Source organism: Asterias amurensis, chromosome 10 (genome assembly GCF_032118995.1).
Source record: "Asterias amurensis chromosome 10, ASM3211899v1".
NCBI classification, from domain to species: domain Eukaryota; kingdom Metazoa; phylum Echinodermata; class Asteroidea; order Forcipulatida; family Asteriidae; genus Asterias; species Asterias amurensis.
In genome coordinates, this window is record NC_092657.1 from 17,137,688 (window position 1) to 17,158,465 (window position 20,778).

The 20,778-nt window shown below is 37.3% G+C and overlaps 1 protein-coding gene across 3 annotated transcripts in view; it reads left to right on the plus strand.

The window, feature by feature from the left end:
• LOC139943315 (uncharacterized) overlaps positions 1–19,178 on the plus strand; it is a 78,105-nt gene extending 58,927 nt beyond the window's left edge. For all 3 annotated transcript variants that reach the window (XM_071940139.1, XM_071940138.1, XM_071940140.1), the window contains exons 11-19: positions 1,067–1,187; positions 4,302–4,523; positions 5,695–5,842; positions 7,935–8,105; positions 10,398–10,498; positions 12,014–12,214; positions 13,393–13,410; positions 14,313–14,336; positions 16,023–19,178. In XM_071940139.1, coding sequence (XP_071796240.1) covers positions 1,067–1,187; positions 4,302–4,523; positions 5,695–5,842; positions 7,935–8,105; positions 10,398–10,498; positions 12,014–12,214; positions 13,393–13,410; positions 14,313–14,336; positions 16,023–16,147 — 1,131 coding nt within the window. In that variant the 3' untranslated portion in view covers positions 16,148–19,178. The remainder of the gene's footprint in view (positions 1–1,066; positions 1,188–4,301; positions 4,524–5,694; positions 5,843–7,934; positions 8,106–10,397; positions 10,499–12,013; positions 12,215–13,392; positions 13,411–14,312; positions 14,337–16,022) is intronic.
• The last annotated feature ends 1,600 nt before the right edge of the window (positions 19,179–20,778 follow it).

A 20,778-nucleotide genomic window follows, 5' to 3' on the forward strand; every position in this document is an offset into this window, starting at 1 on the left:
AAAGGCTTCTGGCCAAAAGTATTTTATTATTTTAGTGAGAAATTATCTCTTTTCTCAAAAACTATGTCACTTCAGAGGGAGTAGTTTCTCACAATGTGTTATACTATCAACAGCTCTCCCATGCTTGTTACCAAGTAAGTTTTTATGCTAATATATATTTTTAGTAAATACTAAACGTGTCCAGTGCCTTTATTAACCCTGTGGTGCAAAGATTAATTTAAACAAATAAAAATAATAAATAAATAACATAATAAATAAATAACATGTTGACAGATTTACAAATAACTTACAGGGTTTACAGAAGGTAATGGTGAAAGACTTCTCTTGAAATATTATTTCATGAAATGCTTTACTTTTTGAGAAAACATTACAACAATTATCAATTCTCGTTGTCGAGGATTACGGATTTATCTTGAACACATGTCATGACACGGCGAAACGTGTGGAACCAAAGGGTAGGTTTTCCCGTTATTTTCTCCCGACTCCGATGACCGATTGAGCCTAAATTTTCACAGGTTAGTTATTTTATATACATGTATATAAGTTGTGATACACGAAGTGTGGGCCTTTCGACAATACTGTTTACCGAAAGTGTCAAATGGTTTTAACTATGTAACTCATTGACAACTTGCTTCTGCATCTCTCCTGCGCCAGGAGTGTCTTTTAGACGGACATGCGCATCATAAATGGCCACTGTTATTATTATTTATTAATTTTGGTTTTTTACCCATACACCGATGTGTGTTAGTACTGTATACTCAGTACTTTCCCGAGTCTTGTGAAGAAATATCACAGGCATGTTACTCGGGTGGGATTCGAACCCACGACCCTAGCAATTCTAGAGCAGTGTCTTACCAACTAGACTGCCGAGGTTGCCCGGTAGCTAGAGGCAGTTCGAATCTCACCCGAGTAACATGCCTGTGATATTTGTTCACAGGACTCGGGAACATACTAAGTATATCCAGTGCTAACACACATCAGTGTATGGTTAAAAAAACCAAAATTAATATTCTTTATCCCCGATGCAAATTTAACATCTCTTATTTTTGTTCTTGTTGACTTTCAGGTTTGTGGCAAGGAAGGAAGATGTAAGGAGTTCACTGAAGAATCTATCCGACAGGTGCAGCGGATAACCGAGGCTGCCATTCAAGCCATCACTGACGATATCCAGAAAGACAAAGAATCTGGTAAATAAATAAATCTTGTACTATCAATCAAGAATACTTAAAAAATACACTGGACACTATTGGTAATTGACCAAGACAAGTCTTCTCACTTGGTGTATCTCAACATATGCATAAAATATCAAACATGTGGAAATTTGAGCTCAATCGGTCATCGAAGTTGCGAGATAATAATGAAAGAAAAAACACCCTTGTCACACGAAGTTGTGTGCTTTTAGCCGCTTGATTTCGAGACCTCAAATTCTAAACTTGAGGTCTCAAAATCAAATTCGCGGAAAATTACTTCTTTCTCGAAAACTACATCACCTCAGAGGGAGCCGTTTATCACAATGTTTTATACTATGAACTCTCCCCATTACTTGCTACCAAGTAAGGTTTTATGCTAATAATTATTTTGAGTAATTACCAATAGTGTCCAGTACAGTCGTTTGACCAGTTCTGGATCACTTTTTGAATTCACATTGTTTTTTGTTGCAATCTCTTTGATATCTTAAACAAAAAAGTTTATCAGTTAACCTAAACATGACATAAAACTCACCAAGTGTTCACTGACAAAAAAAGATTAGTTCTTTTGAAGAGGCTTTAAGAAAAGTATCGTCACCGGTTTGACCAGTTCAGGATCAGTTGAATCTATTCTGTATCAGTAGAGTGCCCTTTATTGCAAACCCATACTCCCATCCATAAAACTGTCTCTCAAGGACACGAAACTTCAGAGGTGTGTTGGCATGGACTTGGACTTCCTTTCTTTAGTGAATGTCATGCAAGTGTCTTCAATAGCAGCGCTAAAACCCAACAACAAAACCCCAAAACAACAGCAAAGGCAAATGAAAAAGTGAAGCGAACCTAAAAATCATTATTGGCCCCTCCAGGTTTAATTTTCTCACAAAACAAAAAATCTACAAGAATTTGTTGAAGTAATGTTTCTCAAAATCAACTAAATAAACTTTCTACTGCAGTAGTATGATTTTACCTTGCTTAGTAAGTTAGTGCGTCACCATTTGACGCAATGAGATGTTGAGTGATCCCGAACTGGTCAAGGGTAAGTTGCCCCCCCAAAGAAGATTTTGGTAACTTCGTCTCCTCAAAACAACAAGATGACTGCATAGTATTTACAGGCATTTGTTTTAACACATTCTTATCATTTTACATAAATATTTTTTGCCCCGGCACTCGAATTCTGAAGGTAAGAAGTTTTAACAGTGTTTTTCAACCAAAATTTTTAAACAAAAAAATGATAAATTTCGCAGACAACCTTCAGGAAAACAGCCAAAACTTACTTGCTGGTGATGTTTGGCACCTTATTTTTGGTTTGTTGGTTTAATGGGTGTTAATCTTCACATTTATCAACAGAAAGTGGTAATAATGAGAGGTTATATAACTATTTGGTTATTGCAAAGTTGAAGTGATCCCGAACCGGTCAATGATCCCAAACTGGTCAAGTAACTGTACCTTTAAAGGCACCTACATGTAGACACAATGTCTTTGACAGAGAGGAGGACAAAAAGCTGGGAAAACTTATAAAGCGCACACATCCAACAAAGTGCTCATGGCGCTAAATACAAACAACAACATACATATGTGACCCACTCTGTGAAAATGAGTCGCATGTCGTCCAATGCACTATTAAGTTATGGGACAGTTAACCTTCAGAACACTTACTTTTAGGCAATAAAGCTATGAATAGAACAGTTTTGTGGTCATACTTATGTCTAATTTGTATCCTTTTGCACGAAATGGTAGTTTACATGTAAAATATCATTTTACTTGTAATTCGTTTTTCACAAAAAATTGGTGTAATGGCTAATTTCAAGCAGGAGTAACTCAGCAACGCGATACACCCCAAAGCTAAGACACAATGTATACCAAATTACTGCTGCTGATGTGTTCTTTCCAGCCATGCATATAACTCAATTCTTGAAATTACCTACATGTGACTCATTTTCACAGAGCGGGTCACATATTATGTAAAATAACCAAAATTAAAACGTATGCCTTAAAGCTGAGAGACCTAAGCTGAGATCTAGAACATGTGGTGTAGAATTATTCATTATGAATATTGTGACGTCAACATTCGCATTCGCAGGAAGTGTGAACTGAGCTACAGTCATTCTTGATCATTGTGTGTCTCAACCTCAAACTCTTCAAAGATGTTAAATTTGCATCGTGGATAAGGAATATAATCTTCTTTTTTTTTTGCTATCCCTGTGATATTTTTTTCACAGGACTCGGGAAAGTACTGAGTATACAGTGCTAACACACATCGGTGTATGGGTAAAAACCAAAATTAATATTCTTTATCCCTGATGAAAATTTGACATCGCTGCAGTACCCGCTGCCAAAACACAGGATTCGAACTGCCTCTAGCTACCGGGCAACCTCGGTAGTCTAGTTGGTAAGACACTGCTCTAGAATTGCAAAATTCGTGGGTTCGAATCCCACCCAAGTAATATGCCTTTGATATTTTCACAGGACTCAGGAAAGTACTGAGTATACAGTGCTACTGTAACACACATCGGTGTATGGGTAAAAACCAAAACTAACATTCTTTATCCTCGATGCAAATTTAACATCTACATGTACATCAGTGTGGTATCCGCTGCATAAACATAGGATTCGAACTGCCTCTAGCTACCGGGCAATCTCGGTGATCTTGGTAAGACACTGCTCTAGAATTGCAAAGGTCGTGGGTTCGAATCCCACCCGAGTTATATGCATGTGATATTTTCACAGGACTGAGGAAAGTACTCAGTATACATGTACACGTACAGTGCTAACACACATCGGTGTATGGGTTAAACAAAAAAAATGGCAAAACTACAGTAAAAATTACAATTTACTCAAAAAATAGTTTACAATTTTTTTTTACATGTTATAAAGTATACAGTTAGCATAATAACAAATATATTGCCATTGGAGGCAATATTAAAATAAAATAAACATCTAGTACGTACGGCGACAACCAGGTAAGGTATGGTAACATAAACCTACTGTCTAACTGTAGGACAAGCAAAGACAAGGGGCAACAAGGACAGACGACCACATGTATGGTGTACCAACAGTATACCAAAAAGGGAGCCATCATTAAAATGATTCTTCAAATATATTTTTCATTCCTAGGTGATTACGTGCAAGCTTTTCACAAGAATAGCAGAATCATGAAGTCACGGGCCGCAACATCAGGAAACCGTCGGCGAAGAGCAACTGCAGATGGGATTGCAGAACACTACAGCCTTTTGACAGATGCTACCAGTCTACTCGGTTCTATCGGCGCAGCTGAGCGCTCAACCATATCATTAGACTTGGAAACGTTTCCAGATGTGCAGACGGAAGATCAGAGCAGTAAGCCCTATTGACCTTTATCACGCTGTCACCATTTTGGTCATGTGCCCTGTTTCGATAACAGTCATGAATGCTAACATTCATTGCGCAAACATGGCACCAGACTATTTGTCCAGCCTATAGAGTTATATATAAGAACTAGAGGGCGCACTGGCCTATATATGCGCCCCGGCATGCGCGCAGGCGGCCATTTTCTAAGTTAACAAAACAGCCATCTCACAGCGTGTGTTTGTGTGGCCATTTTGTAAGTTGAACAAACAGCATCGCGTGAGCGTTCAATAAAAAAAAACTCAAACGCGTACATAATGGCGCTTGTCATCTTGCGGTCCCGTAGCGGTCACCAGTGCGCCCTCTAGTTCTTATATATACATGTAACTCTTTGGTTCAGCCCCAGTTTGGTTTCAATGAGTTGGAATGGAGTAAAATCAAGATGACCTTGATAAAGGTCTATTAAGTATTAGTATTCATAAACACTTGAGAAAGTTTTGCTATTCCAATTAGTGGAGAGTACATCTTGTGGGAGTCAGATTTTATTGTTATATATGATTTGAGGCATTGCATGGTGAGGTACATGTATCAATGGGGGCGTTTGTTTAGCTTCCCTGGGTCGACCCCGGTCTGCCCCGGTACGTTTGAACAGGTTTGACGGGGCTGCTTGTGGAGTGGGTCACTTGTGGGTGACCTGAGGTGCATGCCGTCACCACGACAGGCCGAGTGTGATCGTTCGATTAGCTCTTGTCAGGGGCTCACCCCGGGGTCGACCCAGGGAAGCTTATCGAACGCACCCATTATATATTGGGTTTGCGATAACACCATGTGTTTATCTACTTTCCAGGTAGAGTTTGTTCTTTAGAGAACTGTCTTTATTCTACATGTACTACAGCGGAGTAGATTTATCGGGTGTTCAGCAGGCTTCTCAGTTCTGAAAAGAACTGTCCTGCTTTTTAAATATTACATAGGCGGATGGTAAAGAAAATAGGCTGGGACTACTACTTTAGCTTATAGAATCGTGATTAACTGTGCTACCACATAGTCAGTTCTTAGTTAGTCTCAACAAGAGCTAATGGAACGATCACACTCGTGGATTACATAAAGTGCCTACATTGCCAGCAACTTCTTTGTTAGCCAAACCAATTCTGTAATGTTCCTTTAATTTCCTCTCTATCCTCAGTGACGATGTTAACTAACCTGAAGGATTTGATCAGATCCTACATTGGTGACGATCCAGAGCATCTAAGAGAAACTTTTGAGGAACTGAGTGAGCAGATAGCTGAGACACACGCTGGCTTGGCGCTACCTGCGGACAGACGGGAACTCAGGTAAAAACCCTCTTTATACTACTTGTTAGGCCAAATAAATAAAAACGTGTGTATTGTCCTCCCTTTTCAAAAAAATGAAGGAGGTTTTTTTACACTTTCAAGAGCCAACTCAAGACCCACCTCTTCACACAAGCTGCTTCTCCTTCTGTTTATTTGTTTAATTAGTTCCTTCAGTTGTTAGCTTTGTTAGAGTTCCTGCGCCAGGAGTGTCACCTGTGACAGACATGGCGCATTACAAGTTTCCTTTATTATTATTACTTACATGTAGGCAAAATAAAACAAAACATGTTTGGCATCCTCTCTTTTTGAAAAAAAAAGAGGACTTTTTTTTTCTTTTTTTTTTCAAAATTGCCGCTTGACACATTTTTGGCTTGGGGCGTCCTCAGGACAGGCGAGAGGTAAAAATCCTCTTCACCCTTAAGCCAAATAAATAAAAACATGTTTGGCATCCTCTCTTTTTGAGAAAAAAAGGAGGATTTTTTATTTTTATTTTTTTTTTCAAAATGGCCGCTTGACACATTTTTGGCTTGGGGCGTCCTCAGGACAGGCGAGAGCTCTGGTAAAAATCCTCTTCACCTTTAGGCCAAATAAATAAAAACATGTTTGGCATCCTCTCTTTTTGAAAAAAAAGGAGGACTTTTTTTCTTTTCAAAATGGCCGCTTGACACATTTTGGCTTGGGGCCTCCTCAGGACAGGCGAGAGGTAAAAATCCTCTTCACCTTTAGGCCAAATAACTTGTTGTGTGCCTCCCTTTTGGAAAAAAAGGTGGAAGGCAAGCAAGGTTGGAGCTAGGGCAAATTGGGTGCTGGCTAATTTTGTCGAGAGTGGGTGTATCGGGGTCAGCGTAGCGCCTCACAACCCGGGTCCGCTTAAAGGCCCCTGGTTGGGTCAAGGGGCAGCATGCTTTGAAGTTGAAGGATTTTAGGTTTTTTTTATAGCTTTGATGGGCTCCCCATGCTCTTTCCTGCCCATATTTGTGCATTTTGAAGTAAAACATTAAAGTTTTTATTTTGGTGAATTTGTTGTAATTTTATTTATGCATTTTTCAAATAAGGACCTGTTGATCAATACAAATATGAGACTGCAATAAAGAAAATTTGTTTTTACAATACAATACACTAAAACTTTATTGTCCCTGCATCTGGATATTCCTTTGGCCTTTTTTTCTCACGAAAAAAACACGGTCACCAATTAAAAGTTACAATGGTAAAAAGGGGTTAAACTGACCACAGTGGAAAAAATTGACCTTTTAGTTCTGAGCAGTCGACATTCTATTATGAGGCGGTTGAGGGTGCAAGCATTAAAGCCAGTGGACATTATTGGTAATTGTCAAAGACCAGTCTTCTCACTTGGTGTATCTCAACATATGCATAAAATAACAAACCTGTGAAAATTTGAGCTTGATTGGTCGTCAGAGTTGCGAGATAACTATGAAAGAAAAAAACACCCTTGTCACACCAAATTGTGTGCTTTCAGATGCTTGATTTCAGGACCTCAAATTCTAAAAAACTTGAAGTCTCGAAATCAAATTCGTGTAAAATTACTTCTTTCTCGAAAACTACTCCACTTCAGAGGGAGCCGTTTCTCACAATGTTTTATACTACCAATCTCTCCCCATTACTCATTACCAAGTAAGGTTTTATGCTAATAATTATTTTGACTAAATACCAATAGTGTCCACTGCCTTTAATAAGAACAAACTTTCCGGTTTTGTTTGTATAGCGATGCGCAAAATCTTACACAACACCAAGGAACCGTACTGCAAAATCGTGAGGCAAGCAACAGTCGCACGATTATAAGAAATAATTTGTATCAGAAATATTTTTTTATTTTGTTTGTGTAGACGCCATGCGCAAAATCTTACACGGCATCTTGGAACCGTTCTGCAAAATCGTGAGGCGAGCTTCAGTCATACGATAATAAGAAATAATTTTCATAAGAAATATTTTTTTATTTTGTTTGTGTAGACGCCATGCGCAAAATCTTACACGGCATCTTGGAACCGTACTGCAAAATCGTGAGGCGAGCTTCAGTCATATGATAATAAGAAATAATTTTCATAAGAAATATTTTTTTATTTTGTTTGTGTAGACGCCATGCGCAAAATCTTACACGGCATCTTGGAACCGTACTGCAAAATCTTCAGGAGAGCATCAGTCGTACAGAGCTCGTACATTCTAGGATTAGAAGAGGTAGACTCGAGAGGGCCATCCAGTTTGACAGAGTCAACATCAGCTTTCCTTTATCGGTGATCTTTGAAAGGTATTTAGTTTCATTTTAATTTTATAAATATATGATTTGAGACATTGTATGGTGAGGTATCAATGTTATATAAATAATAATAATAATAAACCATTCTTATATAACGAATACCACCGTGAGGTCCCTATGCACTGTACATGTAAAAGGATATCAACAATTGTACAGTATGTTTTTAATCGGGTTTTGAATTGTTCTGATGTCTCAGCGTGTTTGACAACCTCTGGAAGACTGTTCCATAACTGAACTGCTGCATATTGGCTGTATATTTGTTTAAAAAACAAAATTAATATTCTTTATCCCCGATGCAAATCTTTTACATCATTGCGGTATCCGCTGCCGAAACAAACGGACTGCCTCTAGCTACCGGGCAATCTCAATAGTCTAGTTGGTAAGACACTGCTCTTGAATTGCAAGGGTCGTAGGTTCAAATCCCACCCGAGTAATAAGCCAGTGATATTTTTTCAAAGGACTCTGGAAAGTATCTGTACTGAGTATACAGTGCTAACACACATCGATTGGTGTATTCGTTGAAAAAAAAAAAAAAAATATTCTTTATCACCGATGCAAATTTAACATCTATAATATTTGTTCGGACGTATGCCAGTGTATGGCTCATACGCCGGCCAAAAGAAGTTGTAAGTATTAGTTATGCCCTGCAGTCCTGTTAACTATTTTCCCGAATTGAACCCTGCATTGCATTTCTCATTTTCCTTCCCCTTTTAAAGCGGTTGGACACTTTCGGTAAACAGTATTGTCCAAACTTTGTGTATCACAACTTCTATATAAAATAACAAACCTGTGAAAAATTTTTGCTCAATCGGTCATCGGAGTTGGGAGAAAATTAACGGGAAAACCCACCCTTGTATCCACGCGTGTTGCCGTGTCATGACATGTGTTTAAAACAAATCAGTAATTCTCGATATCGAGAATTGATATTGTTTTAATGTTTTCTCAAAAAGTAAAGCGTTTCATGGAATAATATTTCAAGAGAAGTCTTTCAACATTACCTTCTGTAAACCCTGTAAGTTATTTGTAAATCTGTGATTTTTTTTTTTTTTTTTTTATGTATCGAAAGTGTCCAATTGCTTTAATGTCAGGGACGAGATTTGTCAGACTTTTATCTGAATTCAGACTTTTTAAGTCAGCCTGGTGAAGAAAAACAGCCGTTCCTTTTTTTTTTCAATAAGAAAACAAAATCCTGCTCTTTGATCTACTTCTCTAGTGCTGAGAAAACTGTTCTTAAAAACTCAGTGGAATCTATAACTCTAGGGGTTACATGTACCTTACAGGTGTAATTGCCATCTACCCTCTGCGATCTACATTACCATAATTTCAACATACATCAGCAGAATTTGTATCCTAATAATAATAACAATAAATAAAACTTATAAGGCGCATTTTACAAAGATACAATGCGCTGGTATAAAGAAAGCTACGCAAAAGTAAGTTGATGAGCGAGAAGAGAACAGATGCAATTTTAATTTACTCTTGAATGGGAGTGTGGGAGTGTCGTGGCCGAGCGGTTAAGAGCACTGAATTCAAACTCTGGTGTTTCTGATCAGCAGAGTGTGGGTTCAAATCCCCAGCCGTGACACTTGTGTCCTTAAGAAAGACACATAACCATTGCTTCGTCCTTCGGATGGGACGTAAAAGAACCCAGTGCACTTATCGAAAAGAGAAGGGGCAGGAGACAGACGCCTCTAACCCTATCTATGCTAAAATTTTTAACTTACTGGCAAGGTGACCATTGAAGAAAACATTAAAAAGCTAAAAAGCGGTTTTAAAAAGATAGGTTTTTAAAGGCAGTGGACACTATTGGTAATTGTCAAAGACTAGCCTTCACAGTTGGTGTTTCTCAACATATGCATAAAATAACAAACCTGTGAAAATTTGAGCTCAATGGGTCATCGAACTTGCAAGATAATAATGAAAGAAAAAACACCCTTGTTACACGAATTTGTGTTCGTTAAGATGGTTGATTTCGAGACCTCAAGTATTAAATTTGAGGTCTCGAAATCAAATTTGTGGAAAATTACTTCTTTCTCGAAAACTATGGGCACTTCAGAGGGAGCCGTTTATTACAATGTTTTATACCATCAACCTCTCCCCATTACTCGTCACCAAGTAAGGTTTTGTGCTAATAATTATTTTGATTAATTACCAATAGTGTCCACTGCCTTTAAAAGAGATGAGTTTCTGTTCGCTACGTACATGTATGTGAAGTGGTAGCGCATTGTGTAGTTTCAGACCTTTTTTGTGAGCAATGACTCTCATCCCTTTTAACATTATCAGATTGGGCGGTCGGGAAGTTCTACTTCATATTGAGGATTACCAGAGCGAAGAAGTGGCTGACTTTGATTACATCCAGTCAATAACCGTCCTCGACGTCTCTGGTAAGGAAAACACCAATATAATAATATGAGAATCAATGTGTGGTCATGGTGGTGAAGAGGTTTTAATTTACCTTGACTTCATCTCGGTAAAAATTATACAAGAACTAGGCCTCGGCGGGTTTAAACCACTAGTTTAAAACCGATTTCACACACTTTGATTCCCATTCATAAATACCTTTTCGATCAAAAAGCTTTTTTTAAAATGCAAAAATTATAATTGTTCAATGATTTCTTTCAACACAACACCCCTCTAGCTATGAAATGGTAAGGCCCTCTGGTGAAAACTTCTTATGAGGAGATTGGAGTGCGCGTTGCGCGTATCGCGTGATGTGGCACAGGTGTTCCAGCCGTTGCTCTCCACCAATAGGAATGAATAAACTGTCGTATAAGCACAGGTGCAAGCTCGCAGGTCACGCCCATGATTAAACACTTTTTACTGGTGGCATATCATCCGTATAAACACCCCAACGTGATGCCCTCTCGACCAATTAGAATTGATAAACTGTCTTGGGTATTTATAAATAAAAGTTATCACACAAGCGTGAGTGGAGTAATAATAATAATAAAACTAGTTTTATTGTGTCATTTCACCATAAAAAATGTTAAAAAGCGCAACAAAATAATCTACAACAACAAAGAAAAACCAGCATAATCGAGAAACACAGCTAAGAGTAACCAAATCCAAAAGCTTGTCTAAAAAGAAAATTCTTAAGCTTAGCCTTAACAATCGAAACAGACTGTACTAGGCGCTTCTGCGTTAGATATGAAATGCAGACACACTAAATTTGTTGGTTTTTCCTGAGTGTGATAACAGATTTATTTTCCAGCAAACTTGACCAGAGTAAAAATTGATGTTGCAATGCCTTATTTGTACACAAGGATAAAAATAATTGCATTTTGTGCATACATGTACATGTAGCTTATAAAAGCGCAATACACAGAGTTAGAAAACACATGGTGTGATATTGGCTGTGCGATATAAAGATTTTATAACACCCCTTACAAATGTTCTGCCTTTTCATTGGTTTAGAGCGCGTCACATGATATGTATTAGTTTTACTAGAAACGGCAGCCGTGTGATAGTGCATCGTTTGCTGTGTGATAGTCCGACGACTATCACACGGCATGCAGTGCCCAGACGTCTTTTTACCCACCTCAAACTCAATCAGTTGTGCATCTGTGTATCTAAAAACACGTACATGATAAATAGTCTGTTGGGGTGTTATAAAACAAATATTGACTGCATTTACTTGTGCTATGGTTAAAACTCTGACTCCCTCGGTGATCCCTGGACCATTCCACTTTCCCTTGGCTGCACCTCGGGGAAAATAGAACACTCCGGGAATCACCTCGGGAGTCGTAGTTTTAACCATAGCACTCGAAGCAGTCAATATTTGTATAATATAACACTCCTTGTTGTTATGGATCCACCAATCAGAATCAATGATTCAAGCCTGCTTGAAGATAATCGTTGTTTTTATTATTATGCCATTCTTTTCCTTTGTCTCGAAACAGGGGTACCAATTCCTTTGGCGAACTTGCTCGAACGTATAAACGTAACATTCCCGGCCACACAAATGAAAAGTATCTGCAAATACTTGGATGAGAACACAGACAGTTGGTCCATGTCTGGTGTCCTGACTATTCATGAAGCACAGAATGAACCTGTGATATGTCAGACCAACCACCTGACTGAGTTTGCCCTGGAAGTCTCAGGTATGTAATGTTCACTTATAATATATACAAATAACAAAGTTAAAGTCACCTGGAAATAGAAAAAAAGATTCTTCAAACTTTATGTTTCTGAACAATAAAATAATTTTTTGAGTAATTGTTTTAAACGATTTATAGGTTTAAAAAAATTAATAAAGTTGTGTTGGGTGACTCCGCCTACCCCTTTTGTGACGTCAATCGAGGAAGACTTTGTCTCGACCGAACATCGAACACACGTACATGCAAGTTCATTCAAGTCCAAGTTGCCAATTCAAAAAAGTTTTTTTCTTGCATTTTCCCGGCAATGTCGACTAGATGTATTGCTGCTGTATTGCTGCTGTATTGCTGATGGATGCAGCAATACAACTAAAGATGGGTTAGTGTGCAAGTAGTCTATTACAGCGCTGTGCAGCAAATACTATGAGCCGTCGTGCTTCAAGAATCCGGAATACAATGCACATTTTGACATGAAGAGAAAAGTTTGTTTCTAAAACATGACGTAATCCCAACAATTTTTCCAACTAGTGGGGAAGTCGAAGAAGGTACATGTACATGTAACTGAAAGACGTAACAAACCTTAAGGAGCATTTTCCTAACGTGAAAAAAATCAGGTGTTGTTTCAACTTTGAGGGCATGTTTTTAGCTTGCGCCAGGCGTCACTGTCTTGTGTTGGCACTGCATGCGATTCATCGATTGACGAACAGCGCCCTCTCGGGTCGGGCTTATTTTTCAAATTTGTAAATAACATGGAAACTAATTTTTTTTAACCTTAGTTAGTTGTTTATTCATATTCCACTCATCAAAACACATATTTTAGTGGCACAAGTATTACTTTGACGAAATAGCACTTCCAGGTGACTTTAATGAGTGCAATGGTGCAACATATATGCATAAAATAACAAATCTGTGAAAAAATGTGCTCAATTGGTTGTCGAAGTTGCAAGAATATCTAAGAAAGCACCATTGTTGCACAAATATCTGTGCTTTCAGATGCTTGACAGATTCAAATATTTTAGTGAGCGAGATATCCTCTTTCTAAAAATCTTTGTGACTTCAGAGGGAGCGTTTATTACCAAACGTGTCCAGTGACTTTAGTTTTACATATTTTTCTTTTTTTGTTTATAAATAATTAGTTTTTAATTTTTAACCTTGTATCCGTTTTGTTTTTTCTTTCATTACAGTTGACCCGTTTGATTTGGGTAAGTGAAATTTTGTATTTTCTAAAGCCGTGTTCGCACTGGACTTAATTTGGGTGAACTAACTGAGCCAATTGGTAACTTACCCGCTTTAAGTCCAGTGCGAAAAGCCTGGGTAGTTTTCCTGACAACAATAGCGAGAATTCCCGACTCTGATGACCGATTGAGCCTAAATTTTCACAGGTTTGTTATTTTATCATAACTTGTGATGCACGAAGTGTGGGCCTTGGATAATACTGTCTACCGAAAGGGTCCAATGTCTAAAAAAAAAAATTGTTTCAAAAAAATATTTTGTACAGTGCCTAAATCAAAGGTTTGCTCCTGGGGGCGGAGTCATGGAAAAAATAAAAAGTCATTGATGGTATAGTGTACATGTAGGTAGGCCTCCTGAAACAAGTGGGCTTTCAGAAGTGACTTGAATAATGTTGTGTCCCTGATGTGATTGGGAAGTTTATTCCAGAGTTTCGGTCCATATACCGAGAAGGCTCTATCGACAACTCAGTAGCATATATGTATATCGTAATTATTATTTAACCAGTCTCCTGGCGATTACTAGAGCAAGCTAGTCGAAACGTTGAGACCAACTCAAGAGCTGACTCCGCGGTAGTACCGTTAATTACGATCCTATAAGTGAAAGTAGTAGTCCCAGCCTATTTCTTTACCATCCGCCCGGGTAAAAGTTAATCAGCAGGACAGTTCTTTTCAGTACTGAGAAGTCTTCTGAACACCCGAACAATCTACTCCGCGGTAGTAGAATTAAGCAAGACAGTTCTCTAAGAACAAACTCTACCTGGCAAGAAGATTTACACATGGTGTTACTGCAAACCAAATATATATTGATACCTCACCATGCAATGCCTCGAATCCTATCTAACCCTTTTTTTATATCGATTTTTGTGTTGAAGGTGGTGGAATAGTACCAATAGCAGGTGAGTTTATTTGTCTTTTCTAGTTGAATTTAAAGGAACATTACAGAATTGGTTTTTGCTAACAAAACAGCTGCTGGAACTGTAAGCACTTTATGTAATCCACCATATACATTAACTGACAAACCTGTAGAAGTTTGAGATCGATCGGCCATCTGGGTCGCGAGAGAAAAGTGAAAAACCGATTACAAATTTTTGCATTGCATCGATGCCAAAACAAAAATGAATAAAACGCTCACTGAGCGATAAACGCCAAACGCGAAATTAGATTATTTATTTCTCATCAAATATGACATTTCAGACAGAAATATTTCAAGGGATGTTTTCTACTATCATCATCATTAGACCGTGTAAGTTTTATGTAAATCTTTGATCTTCACGATTTTTGTTTCTTACCAATTCTGTAACGTTCCTTTAAGATATTTTGTTTGTTGTTTGTTGATTGCTTTACACATTGTTATATTGAACGGTTGAGCAGTTAATCTGCCTGGGCAGTCCCCAGTAGTACTGGCTTGTTCATGATCCAATTAAAAGATCAGGGTTCACTATTCAGATAAGGAATTTCATGCCAATAACAGGTGGGAGTTGGTGAAGACAAAAAGGATGTATTAATCTGGCCTCTTTCTTTAATGGAGCCTTGCAATGTGTTGTATTGGACTATGCCAGCCTACATGCATGGACTGCTGATCAAAAGCCATTTTAAAACTGTTTCTTTTTATTAAAAAAGGTAAAAGCCATCAGACACTTTCGGAACAGAAAAAAAAATAAAAGTTCACAGATTTACAAATAACTTACAGGGTTTACAGAAGGTAATGGTGAAAGACCTCTCTTGAAATATTAGTCCATGAAATGCTTTACTTTTTGAGAAAACATTAATACAACTCCATAGCGAGAATTACAGATTTATTTTAAACACATGTCATGACACGGCGAAACGTGGGGAAACAAGAGTTTTCCCGTTATTTTCTCCCGACTCCGATGACCGATTGAGCCTAAATTTTCACAGGTTTGTTATTTTATATATAAGTTGTGGAACATGTACACGAAGTGTGGGCCTTGGACAATACTGTTTACCGAAAGTGTCCAATGACTTTATTGTACAAAAGTCGCCCGTCAGGTTGACATTCACATACCTTAAGTTTTTATGACCCTTCAACTTGTGTGTGCATGCACTACGTAAGTCAATCAACAACCACTAGTTAATAACCATAATAATAACCAGTTTTTATGTAGCGCTTTTCACACCCGAAGGGCGTCTCAAAACGCTTCCAACATTATTACCCCTGGTCACTGGGCCTTAATTCACTCCTTAAACCATCTCAGCTCCCTGGTGGGGAGTCAGGAGTCTGCAGCCTGTGCAACATTAATATGCGCTACTCGGTTGAATCAATCACAAGAACCATCTCTGCCCTCACAGGTACCCATTTACCCCTGGGTGGAGAGAAGCAGTTATACATGTAGTTGAGTGTCCTGCTCAAGGACACTAGTGTCACGACGGGGATTCAAACCCACACTCTGCTGAACAGAAACACCAGAGCTTGTATCCGGTGCTCTTATCTTCATAGCTATGTCACCCTATAGATGACCGTTGGTCCTTACACAAATTTGATACAGAACGACCCAACATGATTGGCATTTATAAATGTACGCCTCTAAAACAAAAAATGGTATGTTTGTTTTTTTCTTCAGGTCTGACGGTAGGAGCAGTTATTGGAATCATCATTGGTGTCTTGGCTCTCCTGGTTATCGTCATCATCATCGTCTTCATGGTCATGAAGATGTCCAAGAACAAGAAGGTCAATCCACAAGAGTAAAACCAAGTTGTGGTAAGTTAAACCATGTTAACCTGGTTTGAAACCAGTAAACTGGGTTAATAGTGGTATCACAATCCACACAAGTTAGACCCATTTGTGGTAAGTTTAAAGCCATGTTAACCTAATTTGAACCAGTTAGTCATGATTAGCTAAACTGGGTTAATATTGGTATCACAATCCGTAAGAGTAAGACCGAGTTATGTTGAGTTAAACCATGTTAACCTGGTTCAAACTAGTGAACTGGGGTAATAATGGTATCACAATCCACACAAGTAAAACTGATTTGTGGTAAGTTAACCCATATTAACCTCTGTGAAACCAGTTAGTCCTGGTTAAGAATAAACTGAGTATCACAATCCGCAGAAGCAGACCCACCTGAATGTGAATATTAATTCAGTGTTTAACTGAGTTAATAATCCACATGATAACTATGAATATAACTAAACCTTGAAAGTGTAACTTGGTTAACTTTGATAACTGCAACTGTTTCTGTAAAATAAACCTTAGGAGTTTAAATGGGTTAATTCATAATATTTGGGTTTTAAAATCTATAGGAGTTTACCCATTGAAATGTAAATTTTGTTTGGAGTTTAACTTGCTTAACTAATCCTATAACTGAACTAAAACAATTAGCTAAACTGGTTTAACAAGTATCACAACTCACAGAAGTAAACACACTAAACTGTGAATTTTGAGTTGGTGTTTAAGCAATATGTAAAGAGACAATGAACAAAGAACGCAATAAAACCAAATAGTGGTTAAACTTTTGTATGTACATCATTCTGAATGTTGTAAATTGCCTTTCTGGAAATAGGGAAACTAAATTATAAAACAACAAAATACATGATTTAAATTTACAAAAAATGAAAAGTCATTTAAATGTAGCCAAAAGGATCAAATACTGTAATTAATACAAGGGTTTTACATTATACTAAGACACTTGAAGTCTGATTTATTTTTTTTTAATTTTTTTTTTAAAGAGGCAGTACAAACTTAAAGGCCTATCTTTTATATTCTTTAAAAAACTTGTTTTTTCAGTCACTTAGAAAAATCATCTCAAGCAGTACTGCGCCTTGTTGTAAATTAATGTCAGTTTATCGAGGGGGAAAAAAAACGAAAACCAGTTCGACTGAAATTTGCAATCGTCCATCTGAAATTTTGTACAAATATGACTAAAAGAGTTACTTTATTTTGTTCTTACAATAACTTCTTAATTTACCATTAAAGCTGCCCCTCTGTTTAAATTTCTAAGTTCTAAAGTATTAAGAAAAAAAGAAAAAAAAATTAACTCATTTCACCCTTTCCCCTCCCCATTTTTGAAAATATTGAAGGTAGAGCTGACAAACAAGTCACAGACAGTGGTCATGCTTCGTGTGGTCAACGAGACACATGAAATTACATAATCATGTCCCGTTTTCAGCTTGTTAACAAATTGTCCTTAATTTTGGTCATAACAACCCAAATCTGCGCCTTGAACATCCAGAAGGGTGGATATGTGCGCAATACAAGTCTTGTTATTATTATTATTATTATTATTATTATTATTATTATTATTATTATTATTATTATTATTATTATTATTATTAAATCATATGTTTGTTTTTTAAGCTTTCGGATTAAGTTTTTTTCATACATTACTTCTTTTAGAGGGAAACATTTCACACACAAAATGATAATATTAACTAGTTCTTATCTTTCGCATTTTACAATAACCGTATCAATGGGCTTATTATTGCCCTAGTCATTGAGCCAATAACATTCCTTCAAGCTTTCTAAGCTCCTTGCGGAGTATACAGCCCAAGCTGAGGTGTCACTCAGAAGGATCTTTCAAACACAATATCAAACTCTATCCTCACAGGTTCTAGCATAAATTTCATAATCTGCAAGCTTTCAGAATAAAATTACACAATAAAGTTGTTCATCCCTACCAATTCTGTTTAATACCTTAAAACATGTTCACAGTCGTGCCACACATTATTTACTGCCTTTCAAGGAAGACTTTATTTAAAACTTTCATACATTTTAAAAAAATTCTAGAATAAGTGCCTTATTCTCCTCACAATTTGCACCAAGTGTTTACAAGGAAATGTTTTTGGACTTTTGTGTTCACCGAATTCACCACTAGTAATACAGACAGCACTTTATAAACTTTGAGCACTTTTATCATGTTACAGCACTGCACTCGCACTTTTGTTGGATTCAACAATAGTATGATTACCAAATGGAAAAAGCTAAATGTTCCCCAATCAATCAATCAATCAATCGAAAGAAATTTATGGAGTGCCAAAATCAAGAGTTTGGTCTAAGGCAACAAGAACTTACGAAAACCCTCAAAGCTAGTTTGTCTGGTACCATGACTTGCTTGATCACAAGTTACCGCTAAATTTTAACCACTTAACCCCATTGAAAATTAATTTACCAAATGACTAAGTCAGTTTCCCTCGAGTTACTCCAGTGTAACTCACAATCGAGTAATTGTATAAATTATCAATCCTATAAAAAGTGAAACAGGATCATTGGGATTGAACTTTCGAACTCTACATAAATTCATTTCTGAAGAATAATCTTTAAAAACAAATTTGATCGCCACTGTCCACTACCAACCCAACACATCCGTATAATTTCGGTTTTTACCCATACACCGATGTGTGTATACGCAGTACTTTCCTGAGTCATGTACAACAAAAATCACAGGAATATTGCTCGGGTGGGATTTCGAACCCACGACCCTTGCAATTCTAGAGCAGTGTCTTACCAACTAGACTACCGAGGTTGCTCAATAGCTAGGAGACAGTTTGGAACCTATGTTTTGGCCTGTAAAGGGGGTTAACCTGTTCCAGCCCCAGGAGTAGGTGTGGAAAAAAATGGTAGCCCACACCAGCCTTGTTGTGTGTCTGGCGAGTTCGCATACAACAACTTTGTTCTCCTTGTAAAAAATGAAATGGATAAATGAAATACTATAGTCCTGATATACTCCTGAAAAAAAAGACACCATATCTTTTGTCACAATTTACATGATGATACAGGAGACCTTCATCAAACACCCCCCCCCCCCTTGCTACCCTAAGCCTCTCAAGCAACTGAATCTATAGACAAGCAACATTGGCAATGTTTCCCTTCTTCTTGAAGATGAATTGAGCCAGCTGCCATCTTGGAAACATGAGTGTGGCGACCAGTCACCCCTTTTTTCCCCTTTCTTAAAGACACAATCCTAAACAAGTTTTGTGGTTTTGGAGGGTTTGGGGTCAAATTTTGTCCACCATTTATGCTTATCAGAGTACTGAAATATTTGTCATACCTTTAAATTTGTTAAAATTGTATTTTTTAAGTGTGTACTCTCTCAAAATCCAATGAATTAGATATTGAAAGTAACATTGAAGTAAAACAAAAAAGAAAAACATGCCTAAAGAAAAACATTGATAGAAACTTTTCACAAAATTGACTTGTTTAGTCACAAATTGTAAAGTTATTGTAAAGCACAAGGCACTGCACTTGATATGTTTGCACACTTTGTACATTTTGTTAAAATAAAAATAAAGTAATTTAAAATTATTGTAAATAGTTGTGTGATAAAGAGTAGACATTTTACACAATGGTATGGAAGGGTTGGTAAGAAAACCTATCATGATGCAGCCATCTTTGTATAGATCCCAGTGTTGAACAACATTATATCTAATGCTCTTTAAATGCTAAAAGGGACCTGACTATTTACGTGGTTTTGGTTCCATGGGGGTTCAACGGTTCTATTGCAAGTATTCAAACATAAATTTGAATTGGTAAAAAAACAAGCAATAATTCATATTTACTTGAAAGGTCGCAGGAAATGTAAATTTTTGTTAAAAACGTCTGCCAACACGATTGGGTTTTTACTAACATTCGACCATCCATGCCAACCAATGCGGTTTGTTTATCAACATTGGAAAGGTCTATAGAACCCCTTGCTTTGGCGGCCATCTTTAATGTCAAGCAACGGAAACGTGCTAATGACATTTCTAATAATAGCTCTTCAATGGGCTTGGTTCAATGGTTGTAAAGTACACCCTTACACTGGCCGCCATCTTTGATGACCAACACCGTGCGCGCACGACTCTCAGCCAATGGTAGCTCTTCATTAACCTCAGTTAGGAGACTGTTTTGGGCTTGTGACTTAATATGCACGGGTCTATACTGAGTTAGTTGCACGTGAATAGACTAGTAACGGGCATAAAGAAAAATGGTGGATTTTAATTTCGACTTAAGACACTCATAAAGCAGGATTTGAAACTTTGAATGATGGGAGTACAATCAGGTTTGCTCAACACACTTGTACAGGCCTTTACAAGGCAAACAGTTTTATTCAAACAAAAGTGAAAACATTACCAAATTATCTCAAGCCGGTTATGCAAATAAAAACAAATTATTTAACAAAATTCTCGTTATAGCAATATCATATTCAAAGATCTATGAAATATTTATTTATTTTTCTAAGAAATATTTATGACATAATTTGTTTTATTTTTTGTTGCCAAAATATTTATATCTATACATATTTTTGTTTGATTCACAATCTTATTCATATTCTTTAATTTGTCATCATTTATGGACCGGTCTCCAACTTTACGCATACTTAATGATACAACAAGTCTAAGTTT